The 24,430-nt window shown below is 34.4% G+C and overlaps 2 protein-coding genes, 1 non-coding gene and 1 pseudogene across 4 annotated transcripts; 2 read left to right on the plus strand and 2 right to left on the minus strand.

The window, feature by feature from the left end:
- The first annotated feature begins 2,466 nt into the window (after nt 1-2,466).
- LOC107920492 (probable xyloglucan endotransglucosylase/hydrolase protein 28) lies at nt 2,467-5,390 on the plus strand. Its single transcript, XM_016850233.2, has 4 exons — nt 2,467-3,347; nt 3,445-3,545; nt 3,999-4,207; nt 4,646-5,390. The coding sequence occupies exons 1-4, from the start codon at nt 3,149-3,151 to the stop codon at nt 5,148-5,150; spliced, it is 1,014 nt and encodes a 337-aa protein (XP_016705722.2). The 5' UTR covers nt 2,467-3,148; the 3' UTR covers nt 5,151-5,390.
- A 980-nt stretch (nt 5,391-6,370) lies between these two features.
- Nucleotides 6,371-10,856, minus strand: LOC107919451 (anthranilate synthase beta subunit 2, chloroplastic-like; annotated as a pseudogene).
- Nucleotides 10,857-11,272: 416 nt separating this feature from the next.
- On the minus strand, nt 11,273-11,369 carry LOC121226024 (small nucleolar RNA Z103). The gene has a single exon (XR_005923923.1). It is a non-coding gene; the product is annotated as a small nucleolar RNA Z103 (small nucleolar RNA).
- Nucleotides 11,370-19,076: 7,707 nt separating this feature from the next.
- LOC107918744 (zinc finger CCCH domain-containing protein 3) lies at nt 19,077-20,257 on the plus strand. Of its 2 annotated transcripts, XM_041109955.1 has the most exons (4): nt 19,077-19,604; nt 19,679-19,740; nt 19,837-19,927; nt 20,015-20,257. In XM_041109955.1, exons 1-4 carry the CDS (start codon nt 19,469-19,471, stop codon nt 20,128-20,130), a joined length of 405 nt encoding a protein of 134 aa, XP_040965889.1. In that variant the 5' UTR covers nt 19,077-19,468; the 3' UTR covers nt 20,131-20,257. The 2 variants fall into 2 exon arrangements, with proteins under 2 accessions (XP_040965889.1, XP_040965888.1); XM_041109954.1 differs by having other exon boundaries at nt 19,083-19,604; nt 19,837-20,257.
- The last annotated feature ends 4,173 nt before the right edge of the window (nt 20,258-24,430 follow it).

A 24,430-nucleotide genomic window follows, 5' to 3' on the forward strand; every position in this document is an offset into this window, starting at 1 on the left:
TCTGAAAAAAAAAAGTTTTTATGGTTTACTTTTAGTTTAATATTAAACCCAAATTTGGTTCATTTTATCTCGATAATATTTAAATATTAAAAGGAAAAATCTGTTTTAGGCCCCCCAAAAGTCATTGCAATCATTATTTTTACCCCTAATGATTTACATTTTATCACACTTTCTTTGACATTGCTCACTCTTGTCTTTGTCCAGTTGATTAATTTTATTCTTTACTTATTATTATAGCAAAGCTTTTGACACTTTATCCCTCTTTCAAAACTTCAACCTTTTTCATAAAGAAAAAAAATTCAAAGTTCAATTTTCAAGCTTTGGGAGCCTTGAATGAGGGATAAAGTGACCAAGTAAATTTATACACGTAGATGAAAAAAATATGTAAAAAGTTTATATAATTTAAATTAATATTTTTTTTAAAAATGATAATACTTAACCACGGGTTAAGTGAAATGTTAAGGGTTTCTCCTACTTTAATCAATGGTTAAGAGTTTGATCTTCGTTTTGAGTATGGAGAACAACTTTAAAATCCATAGTCAGCGTCTACCGACCTAGAAAAATATGGGAAATTAATCATTAAACTCACTTTGATGAGTACCTTAAAATGAAATAATAATAATACATATAAGGGAAACAAAGTAGTTTATTTTAATAGTTTTTAAGAGGTGGGGTTATCTTTTTCAAAGTAATTAAGGTTTGTTTTAAAGACATAAATCTCGGGTATTAACTCATAATTTATAGAAAAAGTGGTTTTTAAGTCAATTCCTTAAGTAAGTATCAAGATTTTTTAGTAAGGATAAAATTAGGAATATGAAAATAAATATAAAAAGTATCTTAGAAATACTATGTAAACATTCAAATGGTATGGGCAGGGGCGAAACCAGGGGCTAGCAGGGACCCAGGCCCCTATAAAATGAAAAATTTTCGAGTATTTGGATTAAATTTAAATTTTAGAGTTGATAATATTAGGAAAGTTTTATTTGAATATCACTTTTAATCGAATAGAATTGTGTTTGAATAATAATAATACAATTACAATTACATGACACAATAATATCTTATAATATAATAATATAATGGTGAAATTTCAATTCTAATCTTTCTATTTTTGAGATTATGTAAGAACGGTTAAATTTTAGTTTCGATCTCTTTACTTCATTCAAATTTGAGATTTAATCTTTATACTTTAATTTCGACATAATTTGGTACCTCAACTTTTATAATATCATTAGTTAAATTAAATGCTTATCTCAAAATTAAAATGTTTATGCGAACTTTTAAGAATCGTTAACATTGTTAAAACTCTCTATTAAATTCATGTCCATTACAGGAATACCAAGTGAGTATTTTTTTTTAAAAATTTTAAAATATCATACCAATAAATTCGACTGAAGCATTTTAACGATATTAACAAATAGACCTAAAATTTCAAAATTCGAAAAATAAAGAGATTAAATTCCTAAAACTAAAAGTATAAAAATTAAATTCCAATATATGATTAGTGTTGGAGTTTGTGTAACCCGAATCTCATCACTTGTTGAAGAAATAAATCCAGTGGTAAAATAAGGAGATCTATAGGGGCGAATTAAGCTCAAAACTGGGCTGGGGTTGCGACGTTCGCCCCCGTAGTACGGGCCATACCGCACAAGTAGAGTCCATAAAGAACTACATTCTACTATTTGACTTTGATTAAAACAAGATTTTTAAACCCTTAAATAGATATAATCGAAACTCCGAATTATGATTATATTTTTAAAGATTTGTATGTAAGTATTGAAAATCCAAACCCTATAACTAAAGTCCTCTTTGGATACGCAATATATATATGTATGAATTCAATGTATTGTGATATTTAAGATAGTAATTTTAAAGATAAAGTTGAGCCAATCTCCTTGGCAATATGTGGGTGGGATAAAGATGAACACCCATTTGAATATTACATGAAAATATTTTCATGAATTTGAAATTCCGAATATCGTATTTGCATATTTGTGAATTTAAATGCTTCACAAGAACCTTGTATTTCTTTAAGCTCTTCGTTTTCAACTATTCAAGTTTCAAAAATTCAACTATGTGAGACATTAAATTAAAAAATCAGTGTTTTTTTTTGAACAATCTTATTATAGGTTGTGGTTGTATCTGTTCTTTTTGACACAATGTTAGAATTATTTATAGTCTTTTTCTAAACCATAAATAGAAGTATAATACATTTTAGCACACTCGAACACATGTTCTCTTGTATTATCAATAACGCCCATCTCAACCGAGTTAAGGTTAAATTGATTTTTTAAAATGTAAATAGTAACTGAATAAAAAAAATATGAAAATAATAAAAATTACTTTAGGGGTTAAAAATGAATAATGATTTGGAAGCATGGTATAATATTATCATTACATTAACTTATGATTTTATAAAATTTGAAGGGCTTTTATATCAAATTTATTAGTTTTTGGTCTTGCCTTCGCCTCTAGCAATTTAAGATCTTGAGACGATAAATCAAACATCCGTCTCACAAAATAAAAAATCTTTGTTACTTCGATTTGAGATCAAAAATCATGTTGAGAAAACTCAAATCGTCAAATCGTCAAAAAAGTTCACCATTAAAATGCTAGGGAGAACAAGTCTTTAGTTTTAGGACATGGACATGCTAGTAAAAAGAGTTCATGCCTACTGACTCTGTTCTGAATTCTCAGTTCTGACTCTTGACTGATTTCTCAAACCTCCTTTCACTAAAAATTATTAGGAAAAAAACCCCATGAAGCATTAATATGATTTTTAAAATAAAAAATAAAATTTCTAAAATATGATGGAAAATGATGTTGAAAATGAAAAAGTAAGAAAAAGAAAATGGGAGAATAATTTGAAAAAAAAAAAAACCTGTCTACATATGAACAGCTAACACCTGCTCAGTCTCCCAATAAAATGACCTGCTATATTGTCTTTCTTTTCAATTTTTATTAACCTTTTTTGGTTCTCATAGCTGTAGAGAGATTATTCATATTATTATTCCTTTCTTCTTCTTTCATTCTCAACAATCTCTTCCCCCTCTTCTTCCATAATACTCTTTCTCTTCATATATAATCTTTATTTTCAAACACCCTAAATTTACAACCACATATTCCAGAGAGGATTTTTTTTTAAAAAATGGTGATGAAGTTACCTTATCTGGGTTCTTGTTTGTTTTTGGTTTTTTTTAGTTTGGTTTCTATTGTTGCTTCTGGGTCTGGAAAAGGGCTCCCAATTCTTTCATTCGATGAAGGATATAATCAGTTGTTTGGGGATGATAATCTAGTTATCCATAGAGATGGTAAAGCTGTTCACTTGTCTTTGAACGAAAGAACAGGTATGTTTCTTTTTTGCTGATTTGGGTTCTTCTTTTTTTCTTTGTTGTTTCATTAAAAAGGAAACATTTTTTTGCTTTTGATGCTGGTGAAAAACAGGGTCGGGGTTTGTGTCACAAGACCTTTACTTGCATGGTTACTTCAGTGCTTCAATAAAGTTACCTGCTGATTACACTGCTGGAGTTGTGGTTGCTTTCTATGTGAGTTTACCTATGTTCTGCATTAATCTCTTTCCTTTTTTTTATATTAAAATCTATTTATCTAACATTTAATTATTTTAGAAGCTCTCTCAACAGTCCTTTTAAGCTCATGGTTGCTGTTTAGTGTCAATTAATCTGTTCTTTTTTTAATTCTGATACTAATGAGACTCAGATGAGTTTGTCACTGTTTTTTTCACTTTCCTCTCATGGTTCAACTTGGAGTTTGAATAGGGTCTTGAATAAAGACTTTGGTTTTTCTTTTCAAGTCACAAAAAATTCAAATTTTTATTCAAGAATCTGATCAAAATACACATGGATATGACTATGAACATGTTCAACTTATCTCAGGTTAATTAGAATTTCCAGATGGTTTTTTCATGTTGAAGGAGATGGCTTCTTTCATAAATGAAATTCATTTTCCTGAATATGGATTTTAATTTATGTGATAAACAGATGTCAAATGGTGATATGTTCGAGAAGAACCATGATGAAATAGATTTTGAGTTCTTGGGTAACATTAGAGGAAAAAATTGGAGGATTCAGACCAATATTTATGGCAATGGAAGCACCAGTGCTGGCAGAGAAGAGAGATACAATCTCTGGTTTGATCCTGCTGATGATTTCCATCACTACACTATTCTCTGGACTGCTTCTCACATCATGTAAGCATTCACAATCTATATCCCCAAATACTCGTGTTGGACATCCGACCCAATCACAAACATGGATATGGGAATATTACCCTTTAAGCATTGCCCCCACCATCTCTCCTATAATTTTTTGTTGTGTTGCTTTCCTTTTTCCTCAAATGGTTAAATCCTTTAGTTATGCTGCTCTGCTCCAACCACAACTTTTTTAACCTATGAACATTGTATGAGTAAGTGCTGAACATGCTGTTTTGAAGAGTTATGGTTTTGATGTGATGGTTGTATTGTGATGTAGGGTAAGTTTCTTATTTTGGGATGTTTATATATTACACGATATGAAGTCTGGTTTTGCTTGTAATGGCATCCCTTCTTACATCCATCCAGTTTTTCTTCTAATACCACCATAACTAAATTGTTGGTTTTGTTTTTGATGGTAATTATTTTTGCTTGCAGATTTTATGTAGACAATATCCCCATTAGAGAGTTCAAAAGAACAGCTGAAATGGGTGGAGATTTCCCCTCTAAGCCAATGTCATTGTATGCTACAATATGGGATGGATCTGATTGGGCTACTAATGGTGGCAAATATAGAGTCAATTACAAATATGCTCCTTATGTAGCGGAATTCTCCGATTTAGTCTTGCACGGCTGCGCAGTTGATCCAATCGAGTTTTCGTCCAAGAGGTGTGACGGCACGCAAAGTTGGGAACAACTTACAACCAGTATCACCCCATCACAAAGAAGCAAGATGGATAGCTTTAGGAGGAAGCACATGACATACTCTTACTGCTATGACCAAACCAGATACAAGGTTGCTCCTCCGGAGTGTGTGATCAATCCCCGAGAAGCTGAAAGACTGAAGAAGTTTGACCCTGTCACATTTGGAGGAGGCAGGCGCCACCATGGGAAACGACACCACCATATGCGAGCAAGCCGGTCTGAGGCTGATTCCATCTGATGAAAGACCTTTGACCATTGTTTTCCTCTCCTTTTCATTCAGCTTGGGGATCAGTTTTGTGTATAGAGAGAGGGGGAAGACTGCAGAGCACAGCACATATACATATATATATTGAGGGTGATATGAGTCATTATATATGTTCAATGATGTGGAGGGTATGTGTATAGTTCCATACCGTTTTAGGTTTCGCTGTCCATTTTTGTTATTGATGCAATAAAATACTTTAGCAGATTTAAAACATCTTTATTTTTTAAAAAGTTAATTTAAGTATCATTTTCTGCTTTCCCTCTTGGTGGTTCAAAGAGACATCTGCAGCACCCAAAATTGTTGCATTTAATGTCCAAAGTTTGGGGTTATCTCTATGTCTGTTAGCATGTTGCTGATCAATATGTATATGCCATTGGGTAGTTGGAATCTAAGGAGGGTTAGATGTGACAAGTTGGGGAGATATACTTTTAAAAAATATTACTAAATTTTATTTTTGAGCCCTACAAAAACTAATAATTTAATTTAAACCCTTTAACAAAAAAAAATAACTTTGACATCTAAAATTTTATAATTAAAAAAAAATCTTGATTTCGCCCACTACAGAACATAAATTCATCCATTCCAAGGGGCATTAAATGTAAAGCATTTGCACAAAATCATAAGGTGAAGAATAGAGGTCACAAATTTTTGGAACAACTTGTGCTTAGATTCCAATATCATTTGACAGCCAATTCTGAACTGGAATTGCAACCTCATTGAGTAAAATTGAAATGAAAAAAAATGAAGAAATCCCAGTATTTTAGACCACATAATAATAATTCATAGTTATCCATATGCACTGACATAAATCATGTGCAAAGCTCAAAAAGAAAAGGCTACATCTCACTATCTTTTAAAGCAGATATCTTTGATTGCTACAGATTGTAACCTGCATTTCCCTAACAGTGAAAGAAATCAAAGAAAATGGATTTGATTAACACAAGCTAACAAGTGCAATATCAATATACATACCTGCTATAAACCCTAAAATTTGACTTTGTCCAATAGTATCACATGTATGTATAACCCTTCCTCTTACTAATCCATGTAAAGTAGATGAATGTAAGAAATATCATGTAAATCATTTACACGATGCCATGGTGTGTTATGTCCAAGATTTTTCTTTTCTTCTATAAGAAACAGCTGTTAAGAAATATAAATGATAGTCCAAAAGCAAAATGTCCAGAAGATGCTTTCCAGCAACAAGAGGAGATGCATTCAGAAAAGTTCTCAACACAAATACGACTCCAACTAATTTCGAATTCTACTACCAAACTTACATTTACCACCAAAGTATATCAGTAAAGAACAAGATCTCTAGTTCTGGGATTCAGCTGCCTCCTTTCTCTCTATCAGTTTGATGAAATTCTGAACAATTATTTTGCCTTCAGAGGTTATGATGCTCTCCTGACTGAAATGAACACCCTACGGTTTTCAATCAACTTAATGAGCGTAAAGAGAAGTAAATGGAAAAGATTGATATAGTAATACTTCAGTAAGTGGAAAATAAGCATAACAATGAGGGACAGCCTCTGCATAAGGCTTTTTTTGGGACCCTTCTTTTCCTCGACTCTTGGTTTGTGATAAAAGGAGGAAAAAGATGACATAAAGAACTTGTTAAAAGTGCTTGTTTTATGATGGTAGCTTTAGTTTCTTTTATCTATAACCAGACTATGGAATCAAATCATATAGAGGTATACACAAATTGCTAAAACTGAATGAAGGAATGTATGTGGAAGATGTGGAGATCATAGTGTGAACAACATCATCGACCGTCTCATAACGACGATGTTAGAATTGAAGAAATGTTCTTAGCAGTGATGGGGGTTAATATAGGGGTATAATTAAGATGAAAAAATAGCTATTTTAATTCCTAAAATGCTGCAAAAACCCAAAGGTGTCATGTCTAAGGCACTGAAGTCAAGAAAGGGTACTCCTATGAATCTATGATGCCATTAGAGATGCTATTACATTGATATCTCTAGGCAGTAATGTCAGAACAGAACAGAGGTAACTAAGAGACGAGAGACTTTTTGATAAATATGAAAACAAGTGACATTTTGGTTTTCAACATAAAATAGGTTGTTAGTTAACATTTTCATACTGAAATTTAAAAGGTATCGATGTCTGCAAGTGCATGTATACAAGAAGACACCATTTTGGCCAAAAAAAGAAGACACCACTAGAAAAATCAATATAAACTTAATAAAATTAGGAGAATAAAGCACATTGCAGAAAGAACCTTATTAGATGATTCTTAAAACAAGCAATTGGTCAAACATATATCATGGTTGAGCTATGATTCTCCAGAGATTAAAATTATGGTGCCAGGGAATTTAACCTTATATTGATACTCCAATTATTCCAGATATAATTATAGTGATTCTATCAATTAGGAGTGCATCTAATTTATGTAAAGAAATCAGTTACATCACAGCAAATACAATCTTACCAGCCAATCAGTTAGTTGTCAATTTGACTGTAGGTGTTTGTTCTCATTCTGAAAATCATTGAGCTAATACGTTATAAGTAAAATAGACAGCGGTCTTACATGTAGATACTTGTATATCTTGTGCCGAGCAGCCATTATCAGTCCATCTTCTGTAAAAGCAGTAACCTTGAGTGCTTCCAAAGGAAAACTATCCATATCAAGAAAGGCATCGGGACCTCTGCCAGCTTGGAATGGGCTGGAAAAGGCACAAACTTAGTAAGAATTGCTGATAATCTGAGGTGTAATTAATGAAATAAATTGGAAACTGTTTTTAAGAGTAATTTAATAGAGCTTCCAAATGTCTAGTAAAAATAAAGAAGGATAGTAGCAGAAAAGGGAGGTTTTGACCAAGTATGCCGCACAGTAATAGTATATTACATTCTCACATGGGGGCTAGGGGTGGTTGTGAGGGAAGCAAGGTGCAGTTTTCTGAGAGAGATTGGTTTTAGTTTCCCAAGTAAGCATTGCAACATGCTCAACAGTGACTATATACCCTTAGACACTATATGAACTTCATATGACTGGGCTTCTTTTTCGGTATATTTATAGACTCCTCACTCTCAACACCCTTTCATTGCCAATCTCATAGCTAAACCTAGGTCTGAAAGCGGCAGGGTGATTTGCAAATCTGAAACATAGACTTCACTAATTAAAATGGCTCTTCTTCTGTACCTTTCTCAAATTCAGTTTGCTAATGTGAGATTTTAACGAAGATAAGATTTTTTTCATACCACTAGTTTTTCAATGGCCAACAAATTTAGGACATGATTAGCTACATAAGTAGTCAACCATGCACATTATGTGTAACATGCTGTATAGAGCTCTACTGATTTTCTGACCTATTGGAACCATCTAGCATTGGTAAACAAAAGCTGACAGGGTGTAGAATCCCTCTCAAGGGGCATTGGAAAAAAAAAAGTGGAAATTGAAACATGTTTTACAGCTCCTTATCCACTATTTTGCCTATAAAGTAAACAAAATTTCCTAACAGTTGAAACTTGTTAGGGGAAAAGTGCTATTAAGGAGTCCCTATACTTGAAAGGTAAAAGAGAGCTCAAGAAACAAATTTGACTGTATTGATAGTTTGAGCACATAATTTAAGCACACTTTAAGAATTTAAAAAGGAAAAATTGTGGGCCAAGAAGTATATACTTTGGCAATCCTGTAAACAACCCAGCTTCCTTCTCATCATAATAATATACACAACAACTGTCGCCCAGTTTAAGACCATATGGAGAACGTACTGTCTTTCCTGAATTTTACAATGAAGTCAAACAAATAATGTTAAGATCCCACCAGCAAGCAGCCCAGCTTCATGATAGACATACACGACTATGGAATAAATATTGAGATAATGTAGAAAGATCCTGAATTAAAATGAATAACAGTTACATAAGCTATCCTTGAACACTCACCTCTGAAAGCCTCACAAATGCACCACATTCCCGTAGAAACACCTAACAATGGTACAATCGTCCAAGCTCCAAAACTGTTTGCAATAATGTTCTGGAGTTTTTGAGCGTGCCTGTTCAATGGAAACAAAGTGTTTAAAACGCTGAAATACGACAGGTTCTTATGCTTTGGTTAATACGGCAAACTAGTACCTGGACCAGGGGAGATGAGCACTCCCCTAGGGTTTTTCCTACAATATAACAGGAGAACTAGTCATTATGTGAATAAAATCTCTAGATATAAGATAATTAATAACCATCCACCACCCGAGTGACCATCATGTTATACATAGTATTGTACTAGTCAAAAGGCTAAAATTCTTAACTTTTCAACTCTTCCACGGTTAACTCATCATTCCGACAAACCTTGAGACTACATCCAAGCTCTCCCAAATACTGCAAAGTAATATGTAAATTCTGAGGGTTTTCTGTAATTAGTCAATAGCACAACTCAGAAAAGACTAAAAGCAATCAAACAAAAAAATTCGTAAGGCAACATTTCTAGATCAGAAAATTATTATCAACTCCTTTTACCCCTTTCATAAGGCGGCAATCAAATGAGCCATGTCTACTGCTTAAAAGGACAAAGACAAGATTGAAGTAAGGATGATTCCCAACATTGGAAGCAAGATTTCACTCTATTCCCTAATAGTTGGTTTCTCAGTGCTTGTGCTTGTGCTTGTCCTTGTCGGGGGGAAATCTTTGACCAATTTCTAGCACCATAAACATAAAAAACTGTCTCATGCTATTGATATTCATTGGTCAAAGACCATTAAACCAAGTGACCAACAGTATCGAAGATGCTGAATTGAGTTCACTACACCATATGAATATTCATTCAGCAGGAATCACTTTTGACATATCATGTTTCTTACTGATAATAAAGTTGCAACAATTTCGTTGAGGTAAATAGTTTTGAAAAATAATCCTTTACTTTCAAAGAAAGAACTAAAATTAGACCAAAAAAGAAAAATTCAACAGTTCAGGATTTTCTTTCTAGATCATTTACAAGCATGAATATATTCTTTCACACACAAGTACAATAAATTTACTATAAACCTGCTAATCAATAATTCTGTTACCTGTCGTTTTCCTCACGATTTGTAAGCAATCAAACAGCATATCTAGAATCAAGTCTTAAAGCAGGGCAATTAAGAAAGGCAAACGATTAGCTATGAAAATGAGATTGGGAGTGAAAAAACTATCATAGTTGTCAATGAGTATAATGGGATTCTGGCTGTCTTGCTTAGTCTCTGTTAGATACTATGCAAAATATGTATGAACAGAAAGATAAACTATAGTGTAATTCTTTAATCAATATTCCCTCTCTTGAATGAACATATTGATGAAGTTTATATAACTGCTCCTAACCAACTACTTAACAGATTTGATAACAGACTAACAATCTTTATACTATTGTTTAACAGTCTCCAACACTGAAAAGGCTGAATACGGTACAGCTGACGGCGTTGATAATTTTCCAACAACCCCACTTCTCTTTGTTAGCAAGAAACCAACTCCTGCAAAACACAACAAAGAAAAAAACAAAAAAGAACCTTTCTTTGATTACACAGTACACCCAAAAAAATTCGATAGAAAAGAAGATAGAGGAAGAGAGAGACTTGATGGAGGAGAGAGCCTGGATAGTTGAGGCAGAGATGGATTTTGAAGGGTTTTAAGAGAAAGTGAAGGTTTTGGTTGAACCAGAGATGATTGCATAACAAAATTAACAGCCATTTTTCTTCTAAACAAAGAAACAAAGCAAAGTAGTTTTTTTTTCAAGGCGCTAGGACTCTGAGAGGAAGGTTTATCAGTTCAGTCTTATGTCTTGCAGGGATTCTGCTTTATAGAAAAATAAGTTGCACAATGTTCTCCTCATGGCCGTCAGTTATCTAGAAAAGCAATGTAATTGGACAAGTTTTTGTTCTCTTTTAGGTGAATTGCCAAATCCTCCTTAGATGCTTTCCATGCCTCAAATCTGAATGGGATTCAATTAAAAATATATACACTCTTGACTCAATGAAAATTTAACAAGGACTTATTTCTTCTGAGTACATAAATTAATGGGTTTTCTTTTGACAGGTGAGATAGAGATGAGTTTTGAAGGGATTTAACAAAAAGGGAAGGTTTTGGTTGAACCAGAGATGAGTTGGTAGTACAATATAACTGACTTGGAGTCTCATTGAAAAGAGAATAAAATGGCAATGTATGTTCAGTTTCGATCATCTGGGGACATAATTATCATTTCTATCTTCATAAACAAAAAGAAAAATGGAAATAGAAATATAGGCAAAAGATTATCCAATGAAAAAGACTGTTATGGAATGCAATTGTAACTGTCATTTCATATTTCTGTTAATTACTCTTAATTACTTTTTATTGTAATGTTTTGGTATTCTTTTAGTAGTACGGTGCGTTTTGTATTTGAGGGGGGTGGGGGGGTTGGGAAAAACACCGTTTAAGGAAACGGTGTAATTTTGGCAATGATTATTCTGCCAACTGTTACCATCCGTTATTCTGCTTTTCTTAATAGCCAATTAGAGAGAGCAGAGGTAGTTATGAAATTTGAAAACCATATTCAATTTTCTTCTCTCTCGTTTCTCTCTTTCTCACCTTCTATTTTCTTAAATTTCTTCTTTCAAAATCACCTCGCCACAAATGTATCAGAGCCTCGTCGATTCTCATGGCTACTGAGGGCATTACAACCAGGCTTCAGAAAGATATGACACTGATTCAGAATGAGCTTACATAGTTGCAAGCAAAGTTCAATCAACTGAGCATAAGGATTGATACACCTCTTAAGGACTTCCAGGAAAGAATTAATAATGAGGTTCGTTCTGAGGTAAGACCCGAGCTTCGTTCAAAGCTCCACTCTCTGTTTGAGCAGTACTTTAGCCAAACTCCTCTTATTGTGGTTACTGGTTTGGTTTCAAACAAAGGAAAGGGAATTCTAGGCGAGAGTCCTCCAGGATTTCCATCAAGAGAACAATTTGTTGTGTCTCCCATACTAGATCTGAGACATACTGGTGCGTCTTCTCGTGTGAGCAGCTTGGATGTTGGGAGTACTCTTTTCAGAGTAGATTGTCCTCATTTTTATGGGAGTAATTTTCGAAGGTGGTGGTCTAAGTTTGAAAAGTACTTCGAATATGAGGGGGTAGGAGACCATGCTAGAGTTCCGAGTGGTGATGTTGCATTTGGAAGGGAAGGCATTGGATTGGCATCACTTCTTTGTCCAGAGGCAGGGAGAGTTACATCAAGTAACCTGGGATCTATATGTTGTTCCAATAGGGTCGGAAGCGTGTAAATTATTGTACTAAAAAATCACACAAAGTTCAATTCCCAGGGAAGAGAGGTGGATCACATGGATCTCTTAAATACCAAGTCTTTCCTTAGACAGAATATCCCTTCTATAGTAATTTAATAGCACAATTAAATACTACTATTATACCCTCAAATATTGAAAGAAAAATAGGACAAGAAAGAACACAAGAGATTTAACGAGGTTCGGTAAATTATACCTACGTCCTCGGGTACTAACACCAGATGATAACTTTACTATCTCCAAAGTATTACAAACAAATAGAATTCCTTAAGAATTCTCAAATGGGAGAAGAGAGAAAACTAAGAGAGAAAGATTGGTTGGGATGATTGAAATGAGAAATGAGAAGGCCTATTTATAGTTGAGGTTCAAGGACCAAACAATAAATAGCCCATTATCTCAAGGACCAAAAAAAAATTATCCCATGCCACTTTTTCAAAGTCAACTTTAGGGTGCTAAACTTGCACCACTTTGTATTGTTTGCCATTAATGTTGTCTCCCATTAATGTTAACAATCTCCACCTTGAAGATTTGATTAGGATAATCACATCTTCACACACTTCCTTCAACTCCCCAAATTCGATAAAGTTATCTTTTGTAGTGCCTACAAATGCACTCTCGAGCGCCATACACCTGAAGCTGCTCAAATTCTCAGGATGTTAATCAAGTTCAAACAATGATTAAACTTGATTGTTGTTACCACCTTGGTCATCATATCTGCGGGATTATCTGCTGTCGGAATCTTCTGAAGTAGAATTTTTCCTTTTTCAAAGACTTCCCGCACAAAGTGATATCTTACGTCGATATGCTTGGTTCTTGAATGATAGACTTGATTTTTCGCTAAATGAATAGCGCTCTGACTGTCACAATATAAACTTATGTGACTTTGAACAACTCCTAAGTCTTTCAACAATCCATTAAGCCAAATAGCCTCCTTAACAGCTTCTGTAACTGCCATATATTCTGCCTCTGTAGTAGACACAGCTACTGTAGACTGTAAGGTAGACTTCCAACTCACTGGGGCTTTCGCAAGAGTAAACAGATACCCCGTAGTTGAACGACGTTTATCTAAATCACCAGCAAAGTCGGAATCAACATATCCAACTACAAACTGACCAAGTGCTTCATCCTGTTCAAAAATTAAACCAACATCTACGGTTTTTCGAAGATACCGTAGAATCCATTTCACAGCTTGCCAATGTCCTTTTCCAAGATCATGCATATACCTGCTCACAACTCCAACAGCTTGTGAAATGTCAGGCCTCGTACACACCATCGCATACATCAAACTCCCAACTGCATTAGCATATGGGACTTTCGCCATATATTCTCTTTTATCTTCAGTCTTCGGAGATAATTGAGCACTAAGTTTCAAATGAGAAGCAAGTGGGGTACTTACATGTTTTGTGTTTTCATTTACACCAAAACATTGTAATACCTTTTTCAGATATTGCTTCTGATTTAAACAGAGCTTGCCTCTCGGTCTATCTCTACTTATCTCCATGCCGAGAATCTTCTTGGCCTCACCTAGATCTTTCATCTCGAACTCTTGATTCAACTGAGCCTTCAGCTTATCTATCTCATTTTGGCTCTTCGAAGCGATTAACATATCATCAACATACAAGAGTAGATAAATGAAAGATCCGTCATGCAGCTTCTGCAAATATACACAATTGTCATATTTGCTTCTTGTGTACTTCTGCCTTCTCATAAAGCTATCAAATCGCTTGTACCACTGCCTCGGGGATTGCTTCAATCCATATAGCGATTTGTTAAGCTTACAAACCCAATTTCTACCACCAGCATCTGTGTATCCTTCGGGCTGAGTCATATAGATCTCCTCTTCTAACTCACCATGCAAGAAAGCCGTCTTAACATCAAGTTGAGCTAGTTCCAAATTCAACTGTGCTACCAAGGCCAACAAAATTCTAATGGAGGAATGCTTCACAACAGGGGAAAAGACATCATTGTAGTCAATTCCCTCCTTCTGAGCGTAGCCTTTAGCTACCAATCTTGCCTTGTAGCGAATATCCTTCTTGCTAGGAGATCCATCTTTCTTTGCGAATACCCACTTGCATCCGATTGCCCTTTTACCTTTGGTAATTGCGCCAACTCCCAAGTATTGTTCTTCCGGAGAGACTGCATTTCTTCATCCATGGCGCTTTTCCATTTATCACTTTCTAAGCTTTGCATTGCTTCTTGATAAGTGATAGGAATATCATCAACAACGGGAAGGGCGTAGGCCACCATATCAGTAAATCGAGCAGGTTTACGAATTTCTCTCCGTGGCCTTGCAACTGCAACTGGTTCTGGTGTACTTAGTGGTTCTTGGGTCAGAACCTCTTCAACCTCTAATTCCTCCATTGTGGCTGGAGAATTAGACTTATTAACTGGGCAAATCCCCATCTGCTCAAACTCTACCTGTTTTGGAGTACACTCCACCTGCTGTGGAGTATTGCTCGTCTGAATATCTTTATCTGCTACATTTTCAATGTGGCAGATTCATCAAAGGTAACATCTCTGCTACAGATCATTTTCTTTGTGCTTAAGCACCAAAGACGAAATCCCTTCACTCTAGAAGTGATTCCCATAAAGAGAGCTTTCTTTGCCCTCGGATCTAACTTTGACTCCTTCACATGGTAATATGCAGTGGTTCCAAACACATGTAAGGAATCATAATCTGTAGCCGGTTTTCCAGACCATACCTCTATAGGAGTTTTTCTTTCTAATGCAGATGATGGCAAACGATTAACAAGATGGCCAGCGTATGTCACAGCCTCAGCCCAAAATTGCTTGCCCAACCCAGCATTGGACAACATACATCGAACTTTCTCCAGCAATGTTCGATTCATACGCTCTGCCACTCCATTCTGTTGTGGTGTATCCCTAACTATGAAGTGTCGAACAATACCATACTCTTGGCACACATCGAAGAACGGATCACTTTTATATTCCCCTCCATTGTCCATCCTAAGCCGCTTGATTTTATTGCCAGTCTGGTTTTCGATCATAGTTTTCCATTTAAGAAAAACTCCAAGCACTTCATCTTTAGTTTTCATGGTATACACCCAAACTCTTCTGGAAAAGTCATCAACAAAAGTAACAAAGTAGTGTTTTCCTCCCAACGAAGGTGTTTTGGAAGGCCCCCACACATCTGAGTGAATATATTCCAAAATACCTTTTGTATTATGGATAGCAGTGCCGAATTTCACTCTCTTTTGCTTTCCCAGAACACAGTGCTCACAAAATTTTAATTTGCAAGCCTTTGCACCTTTCAACAATCTTTGCTTTGCTAGAATTTGCAAGGATTTTTCGCTGGCATGTCCCAACTTCATATGCCACAACTGCATTGAGTCCAAGTCTTTGTTACCGGAAGCTGCAGCGACTGCTCCAATAACTGTACTACCTTGGTAGTAATACAAGTTATTTTTCCTGATGCCCTTCAATATCACAAGTGCGCCAGATGTCACTTTCAAAACCCCATCTCTCATAGTAACAACTGAACCATTGGATTCCAAGGCTCCCAATGAGATGAGATTTTTCTTCAAACTGGGCACGTACCGAACATCAGTCAGAACTCTGGTTGATCCATCTTTATTCTTTAATTGGATTGAACTTATCCCAATAGTTTTACAGGCATTGTCATTGCCCATATAAACAACTCCTCCATTTAGTTCTACTAAATCAGAGAACCACTCCCGGTTAGGGGACATATGATAGGTACAACCCGAATCCAATATCCACTCATCTGAATGGAACGACGATGATGATGCAACCAGTGATAGTTCAGAGTCACTAGTATCATGCTTAGCAACACAAGCATCTACAGCAGCTTTTCCCTTATTCTTCAGCTTTGGACAATTTTTCTTCCAGTGGCCTTTCTCATGACAAAAAGCACATTCATCTTTCCCGAGTCTGGACTTTGATTTTGATCTCCCCTTTTGAGTTTTCTTCCGAGTGTATGAACGACCTCGGACTACTAAAGCTTCTGTATCTCTGATTGAGTTTTTCTGTTTGTCCTTCTTTCTCTGTTCATAACTGTATAAGGCCGCACAGACTTCGCTCAGAGATATATCACTCCTGCCATGAAGTAGAGTAGTTTCTAGGAACTCAAACTCCTCAGGAAGTGACCCCAACAGCATCAAAGCCAAATCTTCATCTTTGAATGTCTCATCCATATTCAGCAAATCAGTGACTAACTGATTAAATTTGGTGATGTGATCATTCATTGTGGTACTTGGGACGTATGTGAAGCGAAACAGTCTTTTCTTCAAGTGGAGCTTATTTTGACTGTTTTTCTTCAAAAATTTTTCTTCAAGTGCCACCCACAACTTATTTGCAGAAGTCTCCTTTGAAAAAGCATACCTCTGCTCTCGAGAAAGGCATGATCGAATTGTGCCACATGCCAACCGATTGATCGCCTTCCAATCTTTCTCCTATACATCATCTGGTTTCTCTTCATCAATGGCAATGTCTAGACCCTGCTGAAAAAGGGCATCTAGAACCTCACTTTGCCACATACCAAAATGGCCCGTGCCATCAAAGATCTCCACGGCCAATCTTGCATTTGCAATTGTCGGTCTTGTCCACATGGACGATGTTGAAGCTCCTACACCGACCGTTTTCTCCATAATCTTTCAATATACCTAAGGAAATCTTTTCTGATGTGGAAGATCAGTTCAAACTGCAACCACAGAGCATACTACGATTAACCTTCGGCTCTGATACCACTTGTTGTTCCAATAGGGTCGGAAGCGTGTAAATTATTGTACTAAAAAATCACACAAAGTTCAATTCTCAGGGAAGAGAGGTGGATCACATGGATCTCTTAAATACCAAGTCTTTCCTTAGACAGAATATCCCTTCTATAGTAATTTAATAGCACAATTAAATACTACTATTATACCCTCAAATATTGAAAGAAAAATAGGACAAGAAAGAACACAAGAGATTTAACGAGGTTCGGTAAATTATACCTACGTCCTCGGGCACTAACACCAGATGATAACTTTACTATCTCCAAAGTATTACAAACAAATAGAATTCCTTAAGAATTCTCAAATGGGAGAAGAGAGAAAACTAAGAGAGAAAGATTGGTTGGGATGATTGAAATGAGAAATGAGAAGGCCTATTTATAGTTGAGGTTCAAGGACCAAACAATAAATAGCCCATTATCTCAAGGACCAAAAAAAAATTATCCCATGCCACTTTTTCAAAGTCAACTTTAGGGTGCTAAACTTGCACCACTTTGTATTGTTTGCCATTAATGTTGTCTCCCATTAATGTTAACACTATATGCCAATGGCCTGAATGAGCGCTTTGGATCTGACTCATTCCTTGATCATATGGCTAAACTTGTCTCACTCAGGCAATAAGGATCTGCCGATCAGTTTCATAATGGATTTGTAAGTTTCCTGAATCAAGTCCACTTGCCTGAAGCATATGCACTAAGCATTTTCACAAGTAATTTAAAACCTGAGACAATACCTTAAGTTGTTCAAGCCACAAACCTTGGTTGAAGGGGTACATTTTAGCTAGACAGGTGGAAAATATTGTCTTAAGACCTTCTAGGAAGTGATTACTTGTGAATAATGCAGTAGGCCCTTGTAAACCTTTATTGCTTATTTCCAGAATGCATCATGGTAATGGGGGCCTTTCACCAGTAGGTGGTTCTGGTGGTGTGGTCAATACTGGTCAACGAGTCCCCACTAAATCTCTTTCTCAAGCCGAGATGGATGATAGAAGGAAGAAAGGGCTTTGTTTTTTGTATGGCTCCAAATATACACTAAGACACAAATGCTCCAAATCCTAATTATATCAGCTTATCATTGAACCATAAGTTGATCATGATACTGATGCCAAAAGTCCTACTTCAGAGGAGTTCCAAGACTGTCCTGACCAATTAGAGGTAGCAAATCAAATGGTTGAGATTCCTACTCTAGTGTTGTCTTTACATGCTCTTCAAGGGTCACAAGGGCAGAATACTATGACATTTTGTATTTGAGGGGGGGAATCAACGATTGCTTAAACGTCTCGTTTTGGGAAAAACACCGTTTAACGAAACATTGTAGTTTTGGCAATGGTTATTTTGCCAACTGCTACAATTCGTTATTCTGCTTTTCTTAATAGCCAGTTAGAGAGAGCAGAGATAGTTATGAAATTTGAAAACCAAATTCAAACCTTCTATTTTCTTAAATTTCTTCTTTCAAAATCACCTCGCAACAAAGACGTAGTTTTGAAGATGCAATCAAACCTGGCAAAGATAATCAGCGAAACTATAATAGTTATGAATGAGGATAATGGGATTCTTAGTGTTTTACTTACTCTCCAAACACTGAAGAGGTTGAATCCGATGCCAATGATGTTTTCTCAACAGTCCCACTTCTCTTTCTTACCAAAAAACCAACTCCTGCAAAACAACACAAAAAGAACCTTTCTTTAATTACACTGTACATAAAACCAAAAAAAAAAGAATAGGGAGAGAGAGAGCCTGGATAGGTGACATAGTCACATAGATGGGTTTTGAAGGGTTTTACTAGAGAATTGAAACAATTTGGATCAAGGCCCGAGGAATGAATTAGAACAAGCTAAGGACAAATTTATAAGAAGCTCAAACTAAGAAGGAATTATATTGGAAATATCCCGAAACAGAAAAGAAAATTTCTTACCCCCAGCAAGCCTAGGCTTTTACAGAGAAATCCCTAAGAAATTATTTTCATCTTGCACGGAAAAAAAATCTCCATCTTCTTCCATCTCACACCGCAAGCCTACCCTTTACGCCCTCTTCTTCTCTTAAAACTCTATAACCATGGATTCTATATCCTTTTAAAATATAAAAATCAAAATACTCCCAAAAATATTCTACCCTATAAAAGCCCCAACACAAAGTTTTCCATCCCTTTGCTGTCACTGAAAACAACCGAAACCTTTCCCCTTTTACTCTGATTTGGCTTCCAGTTATCGACTAGTATTAGTAATAGAACAAGTATCAGAGAGAGAGAGAGAGAGAGAGAGAGAGAGAGAGAGAGGAATGCCGCTAGGGAAGTATTACTGCGACTATTGCGATAAGCAATTTCAAGACACTCCTGCTGCTCGAAAACGCCACTTGCAGGGCCTCCAGCACCTCCGTGCCAAAGCTCAATGGTTCCACTCCCAAAACGCCCAAGGTACTCTCTCACTCACTGCTTTTCTCCCAACTCCCCTACTTCCTGCTTTTTTATTCACATGCTTGTGATTGCAGATCTTTATCAAACTTCGGTACCACCCTTTTCGAAAGGCGTCTGCAATCGCTTCCTTAATACAGTAAATATCCCTCTCTTCTCCTCTTGGAATGCCATTTTTGTTTCTTTTTTACTTCAATCATATAATATTCAAGTGCACTTGGTTTTCCTGTTTTAGGGATTTTGCCAGTACGGAGATAACTGTAAATACTTCCATCCCAACAATGATTCTCGGACCCCAAATCCTCCACTTTCAACTGCACCACCAGGTTTTTTTTCTCCCTCTGTTTTATTAATTCATATTTGGTTATGCAGTGCAATGCAAGTAAGGATGGGTTTTGTTTATATTGTTATAGGTGGTGTAGAGGGAAATGGAAATGGTATGACAATATCGTGGGGTAATCTGCCTCCATCCTTAAAGCCCCCGCCTGAGGCTGGATATCCACCTCTTCCTTTTGTGGATTGGGGATAAACTCTCTCTCTCTCTCTCCCTTGCTCTGTTTCTAGACACCAATTTCCTCATTTAGTTTCTTCATTTGTTAAAGCTGTATCTTCTTGTTTATATTATTATTACATATTAGATCACCCACTTTCATTTCCCTGTTCTTCCTCCTTTTACATTTCTTGTCATCATGAGTATGTCAATACCTTGATAATGGGAATTCATTATATTACACAACACAATTGTCTAACAAATCTAAAAGGTGAAGTGTTATGGTTCAATTGATCCTTGGTTCAGTTTAGTTTGTGCATTATAGGAACAAATGGTAAGAATGCAAGTGAGAGTATGAATGTTGTATGATTAGGTGGCGGAATTTTAGTAGACTTCCAAAGTCTATCCATAAGCTTCAGAGCTTACTGACATTTAGAGATTATTTGATGTTTCAAAGCTTCAAGTGCCTGTCTGATCAACCTCGTATTCGTAGAGGAAATTCAACCTGGTAATTGGAATTCGCTTCAGTTCTTGCACTTCTTTGGTTGCTAAGGCATTGAAATATTTTGTTTAAGGGATGCAAAACCTCTCGTCTCTTAAATTTCTGGCTGAGTTGCTGTACAAGTCTGAAATTAGAGGAAATTGCAATAGGAGGGATCTCTGTCTGGGTTGCTCTTACCCATTTGGAGGTCATTGAAATCTGGGATTGCCCCAACTTTGAGGCACTGGTTTCATAAGATTTTATTTTATTTTAATTAATTTATAAAATGTTTATATATTTAGGGTCTGTTTGATTGCCAGTAAAATATTTTTTGTAAAATGATTTCTGGAAAATGTTTTACTTTTCTATAAAATGATTTACTGGAAAATATTTTCTAGTGTTTGATTGAATCTGTGTAAAATATTTTCTGCTGCTTGGCAGATTTTTTGAAAATATTTTTCGGAAAAGTTGTTTTTACATATATTAATATATATTAATAAATTTTTATATTTTAAATTATTTTTACATATATTGCAATGATTTATTTATAATAATACTCAATTATTAAGCTACAATATTAATCGTTATAAATTGAAAAAAATTAATATCAAATAAATTATTTGTAATTGTGTTAAAAAATAAGTATTGAATAATTAAAAAAACAAGTTACTGGAAAATCGATAAACAGAAGCAGTTTTCTACCGGAAATGAAGGAAGGAATGAAGGAGGCGATAGAGAGGAGAGTACGCAAAATGTCTTACGGAAATTGAAAGGGTAAGACATTTTCCCTAAAATGTAACCCATTTTTCTTTGTTTTAGAGTTCATTTTCCAAATGGAAAATATTTTCCGCCAATCAAACGCTGAAAAAGTTGGAAATGATTTTCCGGAAAATCAATCCCATCAATCAAACAGACCATTAGTTTAGAATCCATTTTGATTATATGTATGTAACATGCCCCAGAATTTTCTAATTTCTTTTAAATGATGTATATTTGAAACAAGTTGATTTTTAGAAGATATATCTAATTCAAATAGAAAAATAAGAATAAATTTTCATTTTTTTTATATATTTTTAGTTTTAAAGTTTTTATCTACTTTTTTTATACGAAATATTTAAATGATTTACAACATATTATTTGATGTATTGATTTTAGCTATTTTACCACTTTAGTCTTTAAACTTACATTGTTTGTTAAATCACTCCAAAATAAATGGAAAAATTAATGTTTGTTAATTTTGTTGATATGTCATACACGTGACATATCAGTTATTAAATAATTTTAAAAATTTTAAAAAGTTCAAGTATTAAAATTTTATAAAGTATTAAAATTGTTAAAAAAGTACAAAAATATTTTTTAAATTTTTAGAAAATTAATTCATTGTTAACACGTGACAATCCACGTTTATGTCATATCAGCAAAGTTAACAAACGTTAACTTTTTATACATTTTTGGGTGATTTGACAAATAATGTAAGTTCAAGAGCTAAAAGAGGTAAAAAAAATTAAATAGTGGACTAAAATAACTTTCTTTTCTTGTAAAGATAGAGGACCAAATAAGTCATTATGCCAAAAAAATAGAACTGAAAAATCGATTAAAATTTGATAAATGTTATAAAATAAAGAGAGATGGGGAGAATAAAGAACAAAGAAAATATAAAAGTAACAAAGAGTGTACTTTATTGATCAAAATGGGTGGTTACAATGTTTCATCAGAGTCTCTATTTATAGGCATAAGAAGTATAAAAGAAGTAGAGATCTAATTCTAATAACTATTAAAATTTAAAGTATACCAAAATTTTATCTTGATCGTGATGGACATGCTCTTAATAAGATATTCATAATACTCCCCATTGGATGTCCATTGGTAAATAATGTGCCTCATTAATACCTTATTAGGAAAAACCCTATGGGATAAAAACCTAACGAGGGAAAAAGAGTACACAATCTATAATACGTATAATATGTTGCCTCATTAAAAACCTTACCAGGAAAATCCAATGGGACAAAACCTCGGTTAAGGAAAAAAGAATATAACGCATATTTACTCTTCCTCATGAAAACATCACATATTTTCTCGTATTCTACGTATTCAAAACTTTATTTTGATCATGATGGACATCCACTTAATAATATATTCATAACAATAAAATCATTTATACTATTATTTAATCCTGTAATTGAATTGTTGTCATGAGTAAACTAGGTACCCATTCAATTAGTGCAATTATAAAAATATACGTTCATAATTAAAATAAGTTATATTATTCGAAAGCATTTTCATCTTTTTAATTTTAAAAAACAAATAAAAATTTACATGTGGTTAGATTTGAACTCACGCTATTTACATAAAAGGTTAACATGTAGTTTGCCCTTTAAACTTATCCAAAAGTATCTAGTTGGTACTTGAACTTTTTTACCTAGTTGGTACGGGTACCTAAACTTGTATTCTGTCACCCAGGCTGGTACCTCCTCACTAACACTGTTAGTTTGTGTTGACATGTACTGATAGCCAATATAGTGGTGACACGTGGTAGCTTCTCAATATGGCATGTGATGAGCATAAATTTTTAAAAAAAACTTTAAAATTAAATTAATTAATAAAAAAGTATAAATTTTTATCTAGGTTCATCCTTGATATGAATAAAATTATATTTTTTTATTAATTTATATATATTTAAATTTATATCTACCACGTGGCATACTGAGAGGTTGTCATACGTCACCAATAGATTGGCTATCAATGCCACGTTAGCATAAACTAACGGTGTTATTGTAGAGGTATCAACCTAGATGACAGAATACAAGTTTAGGTATCAACTAAGTTCAAGTACCAACTAGGTACTTTTGGACAAGTTCAATGGGTAAACTACATATTAACCCCTACATCAACAAAACATTTAACTTTACCATTAAACCAAAGCTTTATTGTAATATAATTTTTACATTTTAATTGTATTATGCATATTATTTTCCCATCAATTGTATATATTGATAATATTGTTAAGTGACTTGGTGTCACAAGTCAAAGCAACACTAGCTTAATATTGATGACAACACTGTGATATTATTTATGTAACGACCCAATTTTTAGTGGTATCGAAAAATGTGGTTTTGGGACCCCATTTGCGTAACCCAAATTCGTAAATATTAAATAGGGATATTTATGGAGTTAGTGTATAGATTAATTAAAATTTGGATAAGTAATTTAGCTGAAATTGTGATTAATTAGACCTAGGGACTAAATTGTAGAAGATATTGATTAATTGTGATTAATTGTGACTAATTTGCGTAACCCAAATCCGGTTTTAGGGACTAAATTAAATAAATTACAAAATTTGTGTAATTTGGTATTTGATTCTAATTAGGCTAGATATTGATTGTATAATATGTTTTATAATTATTTGTAGCTAATGACAGTATCGAATAGCTGAGAGGGAAAGGAAAAGCAAAAATCGTTGACGAGTGATGCATGAAACCTTGATTTGTACTTTTATGATTCAGGATAGAAATATTTGATTTCATATGCATGTTTATTGGTTGCTGAATTATTGAGGTGAGTTTATTATGATAATATGAAATATTTTGATTGAATTTGATATGAAATATCAAGATTAGAGAATTAAAATGAATAAAATAGGAAATGATATGAAATACTTAAATTATGATATGTGATATAAAAATTATATCGAAATATAATTTTTCAACTTATTCTTTTGCCTATCTAAATAACTGTTTGAACAACTATTGCACCAGATTTAATTTTCCACAAGTCATTTTTCAACTTGAAATAGTAAGGCCTAATATAACTAGCCTTCACACAATAATGGAAAACCATTCTCCTTGTTTTATTCCTCCC

The sequence above is a fragment of the Gossypium hirsutum genome, chromosome D13, assembly GCF_007990345.1.
Source record: "Gossypium hirsutum isolate 1008001.06 chromosome D13, Gossypium_hirsutum_v2.1, whole genome shotgun sequence".
NCBI lineage: Eukaryota > Viridiplantae > Streptophyta > Magnoliopsida > Malvales > Malvaceae > Gossypium > Gossypium hirsutum.

Bases quoted from the DNA above. Each gene is read 5' to 3' on its own strand.
- LOC107918744 (XM_041109954.1), top strand. From the start codon at position 19,469: ATGCCGCTAGGGAAGTATTACTGCGACTATTGCGATAAGCAATTTCAA. The intron at 19,605-19,678 runs GTACTCTCTCAC...TTGTGATTGCAG, and splicing joins CCACTCCCAAAACGCCCAAG to ATCTTTATCAAACTTCGGTA. The intron at 19,741-19,836 runs GTAAATATCCCT...TTCCTGTTTTAG, and splicing joins GCAATCGCTTCCTTAATACA to GGATTTTGCCAGTACGGAGA.
- LOC107920492 (XM_016850233.2), top strand. From the start codon at position 3,149: ATGGTGATGAAGTTACCTTATCTGGGTTCTTGTTTGTTTTTGGTTTTT. The intron at 3,348-3,444 runs GTATGTTTCTTT...GGTGAAAAACAG, and splicing joins GTCTTTGAACGAAAGAACAG to GGTCGGGGTTTGTGTCACAA. The intron at 4,208-4,645 runs GTAAGCATTCAC...TTTTGCTTGCAG, and splicing joins TGGACTGCTTCTCACATCAT to ATTTTATGTAGACAATATCC.